The 18,698-nt window shown below is 34.1% G+C and overlaps 1 protein-coding gene across 2 annotated transcripts in view; it reads right to left on the minus strand.

The window, feature by feature from the left end:
- The window catches only part of GLRA3 (glycine receptor alpha 3), a gene marked incomplete at its 5' end in the record, with an annotated part of 162,744 nt that overhangs the window by 15,367 nt on the left and 128,679 nt on the right, over window positions 1–18,698 (minus strand). For both annotated transcript variants that reach the window (XM_079141035.1, XM_079141034.1), the window contains 3 exons: window positions 22–165; window positions 14,790–15,004; window positions 18,026–18,163. In XM_079141035.1, the coding sequence (XP_078997161.1) occupies window positions 22–165; window positions 14,790–15,004; window positions 18,026–18,163 (497 nt within the window). The remainder of the gene's footprint in view (window positions 1–21; window positions 166–14,789; window positions 15,005–18,025; window positions 18,164–18,698) is intronic.

Below are 18,698 nucleotides of genomic sequence, written 5' to 3' on the forward strand. Positions count from 1 at the left end.
CCAATATATTCAATCACTTACCTTATTCTTTCTCTTTCGTCGAAATCGCAGGAGTTCTTTGTGTTGTCTTGATACAAAATTTACAGCTGCATACTCCAGAAGTGCTGAAAACACAAAAAGGAGGCATACTGCCATCCAAATGTCAATAGCTTTGACATATGAAACCTAGCCAAGAAAGAAAGAGAAAGCGAGCAAATTGACTTATACTTTTACTTCCTTTGAGAACAAAACTGATTTTTTTGTGACTTTAAATATTATTTTTATATCAGTTCAGAAAAAAGGAAATACCAACAGTTTTTTCTTCATAATTTATCAGGTATTAACCTTTGCAAATTTTATGTATTAATTATACTTTTAAAACTTGTACTGAGGCAGGAGAATGGCAAGTTTGAGGCCAACCCTGGCAACTTAGTGAAATCCTAAACAACTTAGTGATACCCTGTCTCAAAATACAAAATAAAAAGGGATGGGGATATAACTCAGTGAAAGAATGTTCCTGGGTTCAATGCCCAGTACCTCAAGAAAAAAAAAAAGACCCTTGTATATATTTTGTTGTATTTAAATTGTGCATTTGTCCAAACAGAAAACATATAATTTTACCCCTTGAGCAGAACAATGCTTGAAGTAGGAAGTAACACTGAAATATGGATAACAATGTTGACATTTTATTTTCATTTTTAATAAAAAAAATTTCTATTTTATCTTATTAATTAATTCTGTTAAATTTCTTTTATTGCATTTATAAGTGGTTAATAGATGACTATTTGCTACCAATTTTGAATTATTTTTAGACATGTTATTTGAATAGTAAAAAGAATTTTCCAAGTTTCTCAGTTGTTAATATCTCACTACTTTTATCAAGATTCGTCATTATTTATTTTGATGCTCACATCCCATATTGAACCAGTAGGAACCCCTAAATGTTAACACATACCCCATTTGACAAATCTCCTTCATTATTTGAGCATTTTCTCGCTTTCCCACAAAAGATGTTCCTTGTTTTGTTTTTTTTTTTATCTCAGTCTTTGAATCAGTTCTTTCTCTGAGAAACCCTTCTTTATTGAAGAGTACTTCAAGAACTAGGTGTGAGTATGCTCATTGTTTCCTGGGTAACATTACTTCTCTTAGTGAACAGAACTAGGAAACAGGTACACATACACACACACAATATAACATCTATATCAATCTCTCTCTCACAAGCACACACACAAACCACAGTATAGTTCTTCCTTTCTATCTATCTATCTATCTATCTATCTATCTATCTATCTATCTATCTATCTATCTATCTATCTATCTACCTAACCTGCCTACCGACCTACCTGTCTACCTATGCATTATCCATTTGTTACTCATTTATCCATGAAACATGAATTCTCACTAGTGTTTAATTCCAAGTCAATTCCACTGGTTCTTCTAGCCTTTTCTATTTATATAACACTTTAAAAAAAGAGAAACTTGGCCCTTGTTACTCTCTACATATATTTGTTCATTCTCCCTATGTGTAATATCTCAATTCTTCTGACTGTCATCTCAGCCTGCTCCATCTTGACCACAGTTGCCTCATTGATTCAAATTCCATCCCTAAATTTCTCCTCGTATTTTTCTTAACTACCTCTTTACCCCATCCATTGCCCCTGGAAGTCTGGCTCTGTCTTCTTCCTTCATTTTACCAGCTCTAGCCAGCCTCCTTGATCTTGACCCCTTCCTTTCCTTTGAACCCATAAGTGTGCTTTGAACCCATAAGTCTCCTGTTACCTCTAAGGCCCGGTTGAAAAGAGAAGGATAAGGATAGGTCTGTCTTGTCTTTCCCCCTCCCTCCCTCCCTACCCCACCCTTTCTTTTCTTTTTTTTCTTTCCTTTCTTTTCTTTTCTTTTCTCCTTCTTTCCTTCCTTCCTTCCTTCCTCCTTCCTTCCTTCCTTCCTTCCTTCCTTCCTTCCTTCCTTCCTTCCTTCCTTCTTTCTTCCTTTCCTTTTTTCCTTCCTTCTTCCTTCCTTCCTTCCTCTCAAGAAAAGGAACACGCAGGGAAAAGGTAGGAAGAGAGGAGAATAGTAAAAGGAAGAGGCTCATATTTTCTACAGATTCACATATTCACATTCCTCCTTTGAAAGGAGGAATTCTGTGACTTTTATGAAACTGCTTTAATACTTTTCTGAGGTTAATGGAAGAGTGATTTGAGATTGTAGTTGAACAAATATCTCTGCATATGTTATTTGTTCAAGGTTGAAATTTTCCTTTGTGTACTAGTGTCTCTTATTGTGTCTTGTGTAAGAATGTGTGTGTGTGTGTGTGTGTGTGTGTGTGTGTATTCCAGAGTTAAGGTGCTATACTGTGCTAGTGTCAGCAAAAACTACATTGTTGAGCAAGCATGTGAGCACGACATAATTCATTTTGTTGCATACTTCAATATAGCCAGTTTAATGTGGAAAATTCTGTCATTTTCCAAGAATTTTAAATAAGCGTTTTACATATATACATATCACATATATGTATCGTATATAATATATATTTACATATATATGTATTTGTATGTTTTTTTTTTGTTTATTTACTTTTTAATTCAGAAGCCTGCTTCACCAAGAAGATCTATATCTAGATGAGCAAAAAAAATGAGGCTAGGTTTAAGCACAGATGTTCTACTTCCTTGGACCAATACTTCCTTGGACCAAGTATATAATTGTTTTAAGGATCTGTACCCTGCCTTTTGGAAAATTCCCTGTTTTTGTACTGTTTGTATCATCTGTGTTTTTTTCTTTCTAATCATCTTGAGTATTTAATATAGTTATTTTTATTAAATGTCAGTCTAATTTAGGTAGTGTTCTTAAATGATAAATAGCTGAACATTTGGGAGAAAGTTATGGTTGAGGGAGTAGTAAATAAATTAGGGAAAAACTCTCCCTGCTTTCCCAGCTGGCCCTTTAGGTCTCAGAGTAGTCCTTTCCCACATTTAGTTTAGAACTCCATAGACTTGCACTTAATTAATATGTCACTTTACCATTTTTCATTGTTACTGCTTACTTCTTGTTTTCTTTATGTTAAATTATGAACTCTTTGAAGGCAAATGGCTTTTTGTTTTGTTCACCAATACAGCAGTGTTTGGTATGTTTGTTCATATTTACTGAGTGAATAGGCACATGAGTGAAGGTATCAAATGTTAAAATGTAGGGGGAAGAGTGAATCAGAGATGACTCATGTGAAATTCACTTTTTGGAGCAATTTTGTTAATATTTTGGATTGGATAAATTTTTTTTTTTTTACAAAAAGTTCATTTTTTGACACTTAACAATGGTGTCAACTTACATAAGAACACTTCAACAAAGAAGACTCCTGTATTTTACTCCTGTATCAGAAGTATGACTTCTGCTTGTCAAAGTGGCCTCTACTGAGCAAGAGCAGTGCATCCCTGTTTTATTCCAGTGCTGTGTTGTGTCCATCTGTTTGCAAAGTATAGATTAATCTCATAAATTTTGTAATTTTGCTGGAAATTTCCAGCAACCTCCATATATATGCTTTCTGAGAAAATGTAATACAGCTTTGAAAGACACTGTCTTAAATCACATCATCCCTGAAAGAATATAACTCATAAAATATGTGCATGTTCTTTAACATCCTAAGTTTATAATGACATGTACCAAAGAGAATAAATGAGAGAAATAATTTCCAAATTCATTCAGTGACTAATTTCAGTGGCAACACAATGTATGGAAACACTTGTGTCTGCCAGAATTTTAACTATGAATAGCTCTTGAGTGTTGAGTTTTAAAGTCCTGCTTTTCTCATTCTGTCTTCTGAGCCCTTTCCCCAAATTTCAGTTTACTGTCCTAGGATCTGGTGGGTTTGGTACCTCAGGGCAGTGACTTTAAAGACAGAATTTCTTACTCTTAACTACTACAGTGCAATCCTCATGTGATTCATAATTTCTAACTTCTGTGTACCCTTTATTGACTGTTGTCCTTTGGGACAGTATTATTCCAATTTGGTGCATCCTTTTGGACTCTCTTGCCAACAGTCCCATTATACTCTGCAATGGTTAACTTGAATTGTTTGCTTGATTGGATTAAGAGATGCTGATGATTAAGAGGCTTTTGGGTGTGTCAATGAGAACGATTGGAATGCAGGATAGTGAACTGAAGTGGAGACCCTCCCTAAGCATGGGCAGCACTGCCCAATAGATTGATGGTTTGGACAGAATAAAAGTTGGAAGAACAAGGAAGCAGATGTGGATGCAAGCTCGACTCTTCTTGAACAGGTTCTAGATTGCTGTTTCAATGGTCTGAGGACACCAGACTCTTGCTTCTTCACTCTTCCAAAGTGGACTCTGCCAGGATTCTCCAGGTAGTTTCCAGCAGCTTTGGTCTCAGACTAGGGTAGCACTGCTGTTCCCTCTTGTTCTGGGTCTTCCACCTCTTGGCCTGTGTAGCTACTGGTTCTTCCAGCTCTCCAACATGCAAATGGCCATTGTGGACTATTCATTCAGCTTCTGGGTGTGTAAGCCAATCTAATAAATTCCCTATTAATAATCATACTTCCTGTTGATTATGTTCTTCTAGAGAACCCTGACTAATACATCCATTCTGTGGTTGGGATCCTAATTCCATTTTAGGGAATAATCTCATCTCAGTATTACTCCTTTAATATAAGAATCTGGAAGTAAAACCTGCATCTATCCCTCCAGTGACACAATCTAGGGGTCATAGGAGAATTCAAGCTATGATATCATATATTCATGGAAACACCAACATCTCATTGGCCTGAAAGAACAAAGGGTTTTCTCTCATGTTCTTTGTCAACTTTGGGTCACATAGTGACTCTGGAGTTGTGTTGTCATTATAGTGCTCATTCATGATACAACAGCAGAGAAAAGCAGGGCACTGGTGGGTCTCATGTTTGTCAGTAAATTTTCCAGGCTAGAAGTAGCACAGGTCTGCTCAAGACTCATCAGCCAAAACTAATCACAGTCAACCCTGACTCCAAGAACTCTAAGAGAACTAACTTAGCAGGTGCTTAGAGTAGGAGGAAAAAAAAAAAAAAAAAAAAAAAAAAACAGATATTGCTGTCCAGCACTATGAGGAATCCAGAGGAAACTGGGAGGTGAGATTTCTATTTCTACTTTGAAAAAAATCTCAAGAATTCCCTTAAGTTTAGGACTGAGGAAAAGTGAAATATGATTTGATTACTATTCACACTACCTTAAATAGAAAATAAAAGTATCTTCATTGAAGATCAAAATGCACTGCTTTGTATTAAGAAATTGTCAGTTACTTATAGTGGAAAAAAGAAAAATGAAACAACTTCTTCTCCTCAGCCAAAAATTTCCTAAAAATGTAGCTACAGGACCAATTTTTGTAAAATTAGTTGTAAGGGGTTACAAAAATTAAAACCCAGGTGGGCCTGTGAAGCACTAACTTCTAACTCAATCTAAGACAGATAATCAAATATTTAGATACAGAGAGTAAAGGCAGGTAGGCTGCAAGCCAAATTCAGGCACAGGAATGAGTTTGTTTTGACCACATAGTGTCTAAGAAAAAAGGAAAGAAAAAGAAAAGAACATGTCTGTAAGCATGGAATGCATGTAGCTAGTTAGCTTCACTACGGATCCCTCTTTTTGATAGGGGACAGACAGTTGCTAGTGGTGGGAACACAAGTTTACGGTAATAATTCTGTAAAATGGACCCACTGTGCTGACCCCCACATGCTTTCTTTTCCAAGAAGCAATTTACCTGTAGCCCTACCTGGTTTAAGTGGACAGGATATGTTACACTCTTTGTCACACCCCCTGTTATCTGCATGAAAATGCAAGCCAGAAATAATGTTCATAAGAGGAACTCAGGTTACACTGAAGGGGTGGACTTTCATGACCTTTTTCACTGACCAGATCAGGGAACTAAGGGAAATCAGGAAAAATCTGTAAGAATTTATTGTTAAGAATCCAGTTAGAATCAGTTAGCATGGACCAAAGTGACCTAGAGTTGTCATGCACAATTGGGATTTGAAAGTCTGATGTCATTCTGCTCTTAGGTCAAAAGTCAAGAGCTGGACCTGGGTCAGACTCTTTGGAAGCTTCCCTGTGGACTTCCCCCCAACAACAACAACAACAACAACAACAACAACAACAACAAACAGGGGAGGAAAGGAGAGGAGCGCTGTCCCTTTCCTCTCTGAGAGGACCCACTATCTCCCTTGAGAGTGTTCCCTTTTTCCATTTCCCATCCCTTCTAATAAATTCATTGCCTGTTACTCTGAGCAACACGTCTGAGATCTTTCTGATTTGATCACAAGAATTGGGATTTGAAAGGGGGCAGGGCCCTTTGTGCTACCTCAGTTTCCTGAAAGACTCGAACCCTATAACATTTTCATTGATCACACCAGACTACTTTGTTCATTTATTTTTGCATCAACCCCTGAGGTCATTTGGTTTTAGTGCTTTCTGATCCAGAGAAATTGCTAGGTTACATGTATCTCATGTGTCCTTTATAAATAAATTTATACTTGTGTGAGATTTCCATATTAGCCAGGTGCAGTGGCCCATGCCTGTAATCCCAGAGGCTCAGGAGGCTGAGGTTCAAAAGTTCAAAGCCAGCCTCAGCAACTCAGTGAGGCCTTAAGCAACTTAGTGAGACCCTGTCTCAAAAAAAAAAATAGAAAAGACCTGGGGATGTGACTTGGTGGTTAAGTGCCCTTGGTTCAATCCCTGCCCTCCTTCCCCCCAAAAAGATTTCAATATTATTATTGAATAGCAACACTTTTAAATTACATTGGATGTGCTATATTTTAAGTATGGCACTTTATACTGTGGTTGAGAAGCCTGCCAACATGCATGCCTTTACCTTAGCTCACACAAGAGATAGTCAAAAATATTGTCCCAGGGCCAATAAATTCCTCTTCTACAGCTCATGGATAATAGTATATTAAAAGGCAAAAGTATGTTAGATGTGGTGTACTACATTATAACCCGTACAGCATTAATCAGAGGTTTCTAGAAATAGATATTTAAATGTATTCATAAACAGTGTAGTTTAAACTTAAATTGGTTAAACTGGAACCTGGGATTTCAACCAACAAAGCCTCATATAAACCTATGTGTGGGCACTCTATAAGGTAAATTTCAAGAGATTTTTTCCCCCCATATTCTTTGTTGGTGCATTATACTAGTAAGAAATGGGATGCATTATTACATGAATTTTTAATGACTATTTTGTCATTTTTTTCTCAATCCAAATTTGCTTTTTTATTTGAGAGAGGTACATTATAAAACATCACAGTATATACTTTTGATTAATAAAAATAGTCCTTTGAATAGGATAATTTGTTCTTTATTGGCAATCAGTCCTGAATTTCCCTGGTTCCTTAGAAATGTCAAGAAATTCACCATGTGAATAATTTTGGCTGTGGAATGATTCAAGTATACAGATAAATGTTTTTCCTCTGCATTAAATGAAAATTTCTCTGCTTGCATCATGCCTTATTTTCTGAAGTTTTTATCTCTATGACTTTTTTCATTTAATCTTTCATTGCTTACATCCAAATTGTTGTATACCTAATCCTACCTTTTTCTCTGGTACAAAATCCTATGTAAGAAGTTTACATTTTATAATGTTTATGGAAAAAATTATATTCATCCCAAAAGGAGTTTGAATATTATTTAAAATGTAAAGCCAGAGAGAAAGAAATTAGAACAAAGGAAAAGAATAAACAGTGTTTTAAAAAAACAGATGTTAGAGTAGAATGATATTGAAAAGGCAAAAGGAGAAAACCAGGCATTAGGTAATGAATCACACAGCATGGAAGATTGTGAGCTTTGGCATTCTGACATTTATCACCCTGGAGGGTGACTCACAACAGTCCCCTTGATGTCACATTCATACTGATTATGATACTCATAACCTGTAGTAAATGAATGATGCTTCTAACACAATATTTTCCACATAAAGAATCTTACATTAAGAGAGAAAATGCAACAACAGAAAGTCATATCATAACAGCTACATTATTTCTAACAAGCTGAGGTTGATTAATTCTTCCAGTCACCAGACAGAAAAAGTACAACCATGCAGCCTAAAGGATTTTCAAAGGTCACACAGTAATCACAGTAACTGAATTAAATTCAGTTATTGGAGTTTTACTATCTCTTCTATAGGATGTGATTCTTTTTCTTATGTTTAACACATGAAACTGTAAAATAAATCTGGATGTCATTGGAAATGCTTCTTAGATTCATGGTGTTAGACTTAACTGGCATTTCTTAATACATTATCTTTTCTGAACTACTTAAATTATTTGTGACTTCTCCTTTGCATTTTTAAAATGGAGATTTTATATTTCTGTAACATTATAGTAATCAAAATATCTCCCGCTTTCTTTATAGGGAGGTATATGAGTCTGAGAATTTTATTCATAACTCCCAACTGAAATCATAAAGATAGATAAAGCCTGTGAGTTTTTGTAAATACTCTTATTGGAACCAAATTTTTATCTTCCACTGCAAAGGGACAGTTTTACATCTTTAAGGGAGTTCATAGTATGATTGTAGGATATATACAATTGCAGTAAAGGGAGTTAAAGACATTATTTAGGCAAAATAGTCTCAAAATTGCATATACAACTTTTGCTTTTAAATTTAGTTTGATGCCAAAGCTGTTGTATAATGCTGTCCTTTAAAAATTCTAAACCTTATTATTTTTCTTTAAATTTTAAGAATTTATGTACCAGCTGTGTCTCTATGTCAAGTACAGAGAAGATTCTTGATAATTGTTAATTTTTCAACTTAATGAGTTAGTAAGCCTAGTAAATGTAGGAAGATGAAATGTAAAATCAGAGATATTCATCAGTTTCTATTCTTCTTAGTATAGGGGCCACTCAGTGTTTAAGAATTATCTGCTTACATGATAATTAAATTTTGTATCAATAATAAAATTAGATGGTTTCATATGCATTATGTATTGTGGTTTTAGTAAACAATATGAATAAATGATTCATTTTCTGTGCGTTCTTTTTCTTAAATGTGTCTAAAATCACACTACTATTATGATCCATAACATTTAAAAAATTAATGAAATACATTGCTTACATCCAAATGCAATAGAAGTACCAAAAAGATGAATTTACTTATTAAATATATTATCACAACAATAAAGTGAAAATGAAACCATTTGTGTTATATTTGTACTGAGTTTGGTTGAAGGGATCTCAGATAAACATATTTGGTGTAAATATTAGGTGTTGTATTTAAATGTATTTAAATGGTGAGCACAGGCATTGCTGACCTTAAAGGCAGTTCATTGCTGTATTATTAGGAAAACCTGATTATTATGTAGCTGTCCTAACCCTATTTAGTTGTATAGTTTCAAACATAGTTTTAAAACTGCAGGGTATTTTTTTGAGGAAAGTGAGAATGTTACATTTATTAATTAGATAAAACAGCAGCATGATGTGCTTCATTTTTCTTCTCATCCTATCTTTTCCGTATAATCAACCCCATATATAAATCTTTGTACCAACACAATCATAATATGGCAAAAATATCAACAAACTTTTTAAATATTTTTTTTAGTTGTCCTGGATTTTTTATTTTCTTTACTTATATGTGGTGCTGAATATTGAACCCAAGGCCTCACGCATGCCAGGCAAGTGCTCTACCACTGAGCTCCACTGAGGAGCTCCAGCCCCTCAACTAACTTTTTACTTTTCACTTTCTAATGTTTGTAATCACTTCCTTAATTGGTGATGAAAGCGATCTTTATTATATTGTCTAAGAACCATCATTTTCATTATACTGTAAGGTAGATAAATGCAAACTTTAAATTCTTTGTTCTTTAATTTGGTGGTACTCTAGTGAAAAATATGGTTCAGCATAATGAAAGAGTAATTCAATTGTTTACTTTTCAAGTTAAGGGTAAGCACTAAGTAAATATTTTAAGAGCTCACATTGTCTTTATATCACCACATAATGCTCATTCAGTAGACACATATTATGTACTGATTGAGGCTTTGAGGAAGGGAATATGTAAAGAGCAGTTTTCCCCATTCAAAAAAGCTACTCCTGGTGGGTTTCACAGTACATTGGAAAAAAATAAGAGGAATCGTGGTATAAGGTTCTAAGCATTGTTGAGGACAAACATCTTTAAGTGTAGAATTTGCAATTTGCATAGGCTTTAGGCTTCTAACTCTCTGTGAAATAATAAATTAGTCTTATTTGAAATTTCAAGTTCTCCTGATTTTTTACAGATTAGAAATTCTGTTCTGAAGAAGATCTGTGTACTGGTAGAGGCAGAGTGAGAAAAATCCATATACAATCTCCCTGGGATTTCTCCCTCTTTTCTATCTCCATACTTTCGCCCCTCTTGTTTTCTTGAGTACTTACTAATAAGCTAGAGTGTGGCCTAAGAAAGGAGACAGACAGGATTAACAAATCATTGCCCTGTACAGAAAGATAAGATTATTTGTTTACTTCCTTTCTTGCTTTCCTGCACTCCTCCATGGAAAGAACATATTAGTAATACCTACAGGTTCCAAATAGGAGACAGAGAGAGCAGATGGGAATCACTCTACAGTCTAGATCCAAGCACACCCTAATTCAGCCCATATCAGGTAACCCAGAAAAGACACAAGCAACTCATGGGTCTGTGAGCAAGAATAATGTAAGTCATTGAGATGTGGGGACTGTTTGTTATGCTGAATAAATTGCAGCAGGACTGAAACAGTCTCTGATGCTAAGAATCTCATGATACACTGTATGAAAAGGTAGGACTTGGATGAACATTGAATTCAGAGATTTCTCCACCCCTGCCCAGTTCATATCTGGGTGTGTGAATGTGTGCGTAATATGTACAGTGTATATATGTGTGTGTGCATGCATGTGCACATCCATCTATCAAACATGCTATATTTAAATTTCTCTGTTGTGATACTTGATTTAAAACTTATCTTCAGAAGAATAAATTTGTGGGTACATGAAAATAATGTACTTTTGCAAGTGATGCAAAATAGAAAATATGTACCAAAGCTGGTCATTAGCTGGTTGGTCCCTGTGAAATGGGATGAAAACAAGAGATAAGGGTAGGTCTCAAATAGGAATTAATGATCATTAGATCAGAAAAGAAAGAGTGAGGTATATATAATATCACTGTATGGTTGAGATTTCTCCTATGAATTTCCTAATGTGGATTCTTACTATAACCCAGAGTTTCCCAATTAAAATTGTTTGCTTTCTTCTGATTTTCTGTATTCCTACCTGTACGTAACAAAAAATATGATTTCCTCAGTGGTAAGATTTTTAACTTGGTATTAGCATAAATCAAATTCGTACTGAAAAATACTGGAATGATTTTTATCTATCCCCACTTTGACTCCTGGTTAAAACCTAATCCTCCTAAGGGGCATTGCTTTTACATATCTAAAATTTGATCACATGATGTTGGAATCTCAGAGTTTTGGAGAAAATCTTGGGTCGAGCAAGTTTTGCCTTTAACCAAACTGTCTAACATATTCTGTGTGTGGGTAAAGACAGGCATAGGGGAAGAAAGCACAGAGAAAACTCTGAGTATGTAGGTCCATTTTTAGCAGAAACAAGGGGGCCAGCCATAAATACATTTTTTTTCCTTTTTCTGAGCTTTCTTTCGTTTATGGAAAAAAATCTTCTTGTCTGCTTCCCTTCTGAAGCAGACCTCTGCTATTACTTATCTCATCAGACCATATCCCTATGAACTACAATAAGTTGTTTGGTACTCTCCTTGCTTCAAGTTCTTCCTCTTCTGTCTGATTTTCATACAGAAGTCAGAGTGATTGTTCTCCTTGTTAAAATTCTTCATTGACCTACCATTGCACCCAAAATAAACCTAGTCATTATCAAGGATAAAACTTTCCATGATATGGTCCCATAATTACTGCCACTTTTTCTCACTTGCTTCAAGAACATAGTATAAGGAAGTACTCCTAAAATTGTACAGTCTTTAAAAATTTGCCAGCAATAGAGTGCATAGGTCACCCTCTTCTGAACACTTGAAGCAAGCACTGCAGAAATGCAAAGTAGTTCTAAGTTCTAAGGAGTGAATGAATCACAGGAGTCTTCTTGATTTGGGCTATGACATACACGCTTGATTTGTCATGACACTTTAGAGGCCAATGTAATAGAACATATCAGAGAGAACTCTCAGTTCTGTAGTTCTTAGGGAGCTTGTTAAAGTATATTCTTAGAGATTTTCTCCTTAGTCTTATTTGACTGATTTCTAAGCTGCTTCTTATCCTATAGGAGATGTACAGGCCCCTGTAGGATAAGAAGAAACATTAAGCAATTATCATAAGTTTAAAGATTCACTGTTTTTTTTTTTTATCCTATGTTTGATAATGCTCTTTTTCCTAAATTTAATTTTGTTTACCTACTTGCTAGAATTTGTCAGTAGGCAAATTGTGACTGTTTCTATGACAAGACTTTCAGGGTTTGCATGTTCTTTCATGATGTTGAGAGCAGGTGATGTTAAAGTACATTGTTTTAGGTATCTATGTACCTAAAAGGTTGAGTCCTCATGGAAGGGAGGGAGGGAGGGAGGAAAAGAAAATTCACAGAATCAGAAGTGCATTTTTTCAAGAGATTTTTCTGCTCTTTTGAATAGTCTCAACCAATATATTCATACATTTTGTTTATCCTGAGTCTTCAGAATTTATCTTCCTGAATTCTAATGTCCATTATTAAATATGCTCAGCCTGTCATGTCTTAACTGTCATAAAGTTGAAGATAGTGTGGTCACCTTTTGTTAAGATATCACTTTCCAATCAGTTCTTTTTGTGGGTGAGAGTTAAGTCTGTCATCACATTTCCAGTGATCATTATCTCTATGCTCTGAGAGTTGGAGAGGTTATTTGTATATGTCTATGTGTTTAATTGAACTCATGGTTGAAAATTGATTCCTTCCCTGAGATATTGATGAAATTAATGCCTTTTTAAAAATTCTCTTCTATTTCTTGAGAAAAGGGTGAAGTTGTCTCAGATCTTTCCTTTTCTTTTTCTTTTTTCCTAACTTGTGTGCCTGTTCTGCCTTTTTCATTTATTGCTTTCTTCCTTTTGCTTTTGGTACTCAGACCTATATGTGCCCCCAGTCCTATCTTACTCTTGTTCAAATACCTTTATGTTGTGCCTCATAAAAGCTATAGATTCCTGAAATGGAGCATTTTGCTGTCTTTTTTCTAGTTGACTACTTACAAAACAAATGAGTTTTCATTTCTATTTGGCTCATGAAGATCAATGAGTAAATTTCCTTTAAACATTGACTGTGGAATTTTGACTATTACATATGTAAATAGACATTGAGATTTAGTGAAATCTTAGGAACAGATTTATAATTTTCACATGGGCAATAGTTCATAAGTGCAAATTGACATGGATCATTTTAAAAATACAATTAAGTGTTAATAAAAGTAGATGCTATTTTGAAAGACAACAATTAAGTCTCAGGCAATGTGAGCCTTGTGAAATATCAAGATCTTCCCATATTATGTAACATTTTTAATAATAAAGTATCCTGTGGCCAACATTATTTATTTAGATGTCTTGATATAATGAATTCAATCATAGAATGCAGTTCATAGAAAGGGGTAAGAGAACATGACAGTACATTTATAATTTACTTGGTATAGCAAGTAGATAGCATCAACTGCATAAGAAAAGTGAATATAATTTTATTACATTGAAGTATAGCATTTTAATGAAAATAAATAGGGAAAATTCTTAGACGCATTGTGGGATTTCTCAATTTAGATAATAGATACTTCTTTGAAGTGTTTTTAGAGAAAAATAATTTTCTATTTCTGTGAAGCTAAATGTATGTAAAGTGTTTCTTATACTGTGTTTTAGAACATTTTAAGAAGAGAAGTATTGAGTCTTTTGAATACTGAGGAAACAGTTTTATTTTAATTCTGACTGTTTAGCATGGACTAAAATCATGGAATAGATGAGCTCTCCTCCCTATTTACCAATGGCTACCTAAAAGCCAGAGTGAGGTGGAGCCCACAAAAATAATAGTATACTCGGCCCAGGATGCAGCACTATGGGCACTCTAATATAATGCTTGTAGGAGTATACTTTATTATACTTCTATAATACTTTTCTGGAGGTAATTTTGGCAACACAAATTAATGCATTCAGCTGCAAGGGCAGCAATTCCTATTATAAGTATGCATTTAAAAAATAACATGAAGTATGTTTAAAGCTATGTATCTATGTGTTATGTGTCTGTTTACACACCCATATATGTATATGTGAAGTCATGTATATAACATTTATTATATAAATATTCATTATCATGTTAGTCCTAAGAATGAGTAAATTATGGTACATTCCTACAATGGAGTACTATGACACCTTTTAAAATTACTATATTATTCACCTTAAATAAATGTTTATGTATTTCTAAATATTTAAAATCTATACATACAATGAATTCCATAGAATATAATATTACTATTGATATTTAAATAGAGATCATAACACAAAATGTGAAGCTGCAATAACTGGTTTGTAGAATATTTTCCTACATCTATTTCTGTGTCATATAAGTTTTCTGCTTTGGTAATATTACTTTAAAAATTGGTAATGGGCTGGGGATATAGCTCAGTTTGTAGAGTGCTTATCTGTCAAGCATAAGGCCCTGGGTTCAATCCCCAGCACCACACACACATACACACACACAAAATTAGTAATAAATACTAAATGCTTTTGAAAACTATCTGACAAATCTAACAATGATATCTTTATAGCTCTATGTGGAAATATGTGAATATTCCTTTAGTGCACTTACCTTTGGTAAGGAAGCTCGTGATCCAGAACTTTGTGTAGTCATAGTCAGCACGGTTGTTATTCCCAGAGCTACCCTGGCTGGAGCTGCATCCATATTGATCCAGAATGAAACCCAGGATAGAATAACAATTAGGAGACTGGGAATGTACATCTGGATGAGATAGTATCCCATTTGTCGTTCCAGATGGAATCGTACTTCTATACATGTAAACTTTCCTAATTGGTTGTAAAATAAATGCAGCAATTAGTAAAAAATAGATCTTTGTTATGTCATCAAATATCACTATTTTATTTTCACAATAATTTGTCCTAAAATTTTCCAGTTGAGTGAAGAGAGACCTGAAATCACATATTTAAGTTGATTTCTGAAAATTTTCTGTTAGCATCTAGAAGCAATGTAGCAAGAGTGTATATATACTCTTTCAGGAAAGAGTGTGTAAATCTTATTGCTTCACATTTGAATAGCACTTCATACTTGTCAGAATAGTTGAATATCTATTTTTTGACCTGATTCTGATAATTGCTTTTGAAGTAGGCAGGGAAATGTATATTTACCATATAAAGATTTTTTCTGTTTGTTTCATGATTAACACTGTTAAATAATCCACTAGGTAATCTCATGGCATGATTAATGTTTACCATTTGGATACTTTGTACACATTCTCTAAGTTTCAAGTGATAGTCAAGGGAAAAACACTCTAAATATACTCTTATTAAAAAAGCTTTTAATCAACATTGTTGGAAAGGAAAATAAAAGTTTATACCATTGTATATAAATATGTGTGCATGTTTAAATTTATACATATATATAAATTTTTGGATAATGAAAGTATAATATTTTTGGATAATGAAAATAAAACAAAAAACCTCAGGGTTTGTGCAATTTTTGGTATGTGAAATAATATTTAAATTTAATATTTCAGTTATTAGGAGGATAGGGTATTTATAGGTATAGTTTTTATATAACCTAGTGTCTCTCTGTCTGTCTTTGGCATTCGCTTAAGGAATATAAAGGACATATGTGTTATCTGAGCCTACTCTTTACAAATAATAGACAAATCCTGTTTATTGCAGGAATAATATGTGGAACTTAGTTAGCATCTGAGGCAAATGAATCACATACCTGATTAAGGATACTACTAGATAGTTTTATTTTCTGTATATTTTGAACAGGTTATTGTGCTTTAATCTCTTGAATTATAAAACATGAGAATTCTATGTCATTTGAGGGAATACCTGTCCGATTATTTGCTTCTAATAGATATTCATAAATGTAAGTTTTTTCTTCTAAGCTGTAATAGCTTGGTAGATAACTGTATAAAATACACACATTTACTTTATGCTAAGAAAGGGTCTTGAGACCCTGTATCATAAAAATTCATCCTGAGGTGATATTTACAACTTCATTTCTTATTCTGGGTTGAATTCGTCTTTCTAAAATTCATGTCCACTTAGAACCTGTGACAGCAGCTTTGTTTGAAAATAAAATATTTGTAGATATAATCAAGTTAAAATGAGGTTTTTCTGGCCAGGAATAGTTGCACACACCTGTAATCCCAGTGGTCTGGGAAGTTGAAGCAGGAGAATCTCAAGTTCAAAGCCAGCCTCAGCAATTTAACAAGACCCTGTCTCAAAATTAAAAAAAAAAAAAGGACTGGGGATATAGCTCAGTTGGTAAAGTGCTTGCCTCACAAGCACAAGGCCTTGGGTTCAATCCCCAGCACCGCAAAAAAAAAAAAAAAAAAAGTATACATATATATATAATAAGAATATATTATAAAAATATGTATTATGAAAAAGGGCTGGGGATGTGGCTCAGTGGTTCAGCAGTTTAGCACCCCTGGGTTCAATCCCTGGTAACCAAAAGAAAAAGGAGGCTTTTCTGCATTAGGATGATCTCTAATCTCTATTCCAAAATTACTGGTGTTCTTATAAGAGGAAAATTGGAACACAAAGTTATAGGGATAATGCCATGTGACTCTGGAGGTAGAGACTAAGGTGATTCGTCAACAAACCAGGGATTACTCCGGATTGCCAGGAATAGGAAGCTAGGAGAAGGCATAAAAGAATTCTTCCCTAGAGCTCCCAGAGAAAGCTTGACCCTGCTGATATCTTAATTTTAGACTTCTAGTCTCCAAAACTGTGAGAGAATATATTTCTGTTGTGTTAAGCCACCATGTTTACATTAGCTTGTTTTGGCCCTCCTAGGAAACCAAAACAGCATTCTTCCTCAATTTTAGAGATTTCTTAGCATTTCCCTAAAAGGAGTTTACAACTGTCCCTAGAGAGCTGAGTAAGGACATTACTATTGACTTTCTTCCCCTTTATCTTTGTGTTAGGCTGTTAACCTGGAACTCCTTAATAAGTTAGATATTCGAGTTTAAACAAAAAAAAGCAGTGACTTTTGATCAGATACCATAAATTTGTTGAGATAAAAGAGACTAGGAACTTTGTGTAGTGAAAAGTAAGATCATGGTTTTGGAAAATGCTGAGGCCCAGATAAATTACACTCCACTGTAATGAAATGTTAAGAGCATCAGCTGATGGTATGGGAGGCCACACATACACTACTTTGGAGAGATGCTTCAGTTCTTGGACATTAAAATACAGTTTTAGAAGTAGGTTATACAGTTAGAATAGGTATTATGGGAATAACCCATTACCAGTTAGGTGAACAAATTTCATGAAGGTACATATTATACATTGAGTCTCTTAATCCTTGCTGTTGGTGTCTATATTTGATATCTACCCTCAGGGACACAAGATTCCTGTGTCAGTGTGAGTAGTAAGTACTTAGATAAAAATGACTTGAAATGCATGAAAATGTAACCAATGGGAAAGTTTAGGCAAATAAACTTTTTAAAGAAAGGAAGTGCTTTAATTTTGTTAGTAGATAATAGTGTTTACTACTACAAAAGAGTTAAAAAAAAAAAAACAATCTATTTCTCACATAGAAATTTAAGGAACTTTTAAAGAATATTACTATGAAAGTATGGACTTTCCATAGAGAACTATTTAAATAATTAGACACCAAGCATTTTTTGGGACCCATATAAACCAATTATATAACTATATGCAATGAGTCAAAGCATCAATAAATTTCAAATGTTCTATTTTCTGCTTATGACTATGGAAAACATTGACCTATAAATAGTAAATAACCTAGCATTATAATTAAGCAACATCTGTATATAATAAAATCATAACTAATAAAGGTAAAGCGCACTCAACCCCTACCTGTATTGTAATGTTTAGTGCAGTATCGTAAATCTTTTTCTTCTTTCAACAGAAATTGGGGCAAAGTGAGTCCTTCTGCCACTTGAACAGGTGCTTCATCTTGCCATTCAAAAATAAGGTCATTCATTGTGTACCCAACTAGTCAAAACATAATAAAAATATTAAGAGCCAAAAAAGGATATTCAAGGAAAAGAAATTAATAACAATTTGTGTTATCACATAGGATGAAAAGATCACTGTCATCTTATCAGCTGAGCTATGCATTACCTGGTTCCATTTTACAAGAGTCTATTCATGTGGAACACTCAAACAAATAATATAAGAAAATAAAGTAGGCTAATAAAAAGTATTACATGACAGGTAGAATATTTAAGGGACAGATTCTTTCCTTGGGATGGGCAGCTGCTAAATTAATTCAGCAGTTTTCATTTTGGTTCATTTCCATTGTTTTCCACTTACTTTCTTTCACATTACTTAGGACTCTTTCAATGAAAACTGAAATTATCATTGGTTAGAATGTAAAAACTGAAACATTTGTGGGGAAAAGTACTACTGCCTAATGGCTCTCTTAATTTAATCGTTAGCTATTTTAGCATATAATACCTGCTTCTATATTCCAAGTTCCAACATGGACAAAATATTAGTTTAAAAAAAAATGTCTTCTATTTAGGGG

Source organism: Sciurus vulgaris (genome assembly GCF_902686455.1).
Source record: "Sciurus vulgaris genome assembly, chromosome: 5".
Lineage (NCBI taxonomy): Eukaryota > Metazoa > Chordata > Mammalia > Rodentia > Sciuridae > Sciurus > Sciurus vulgaris.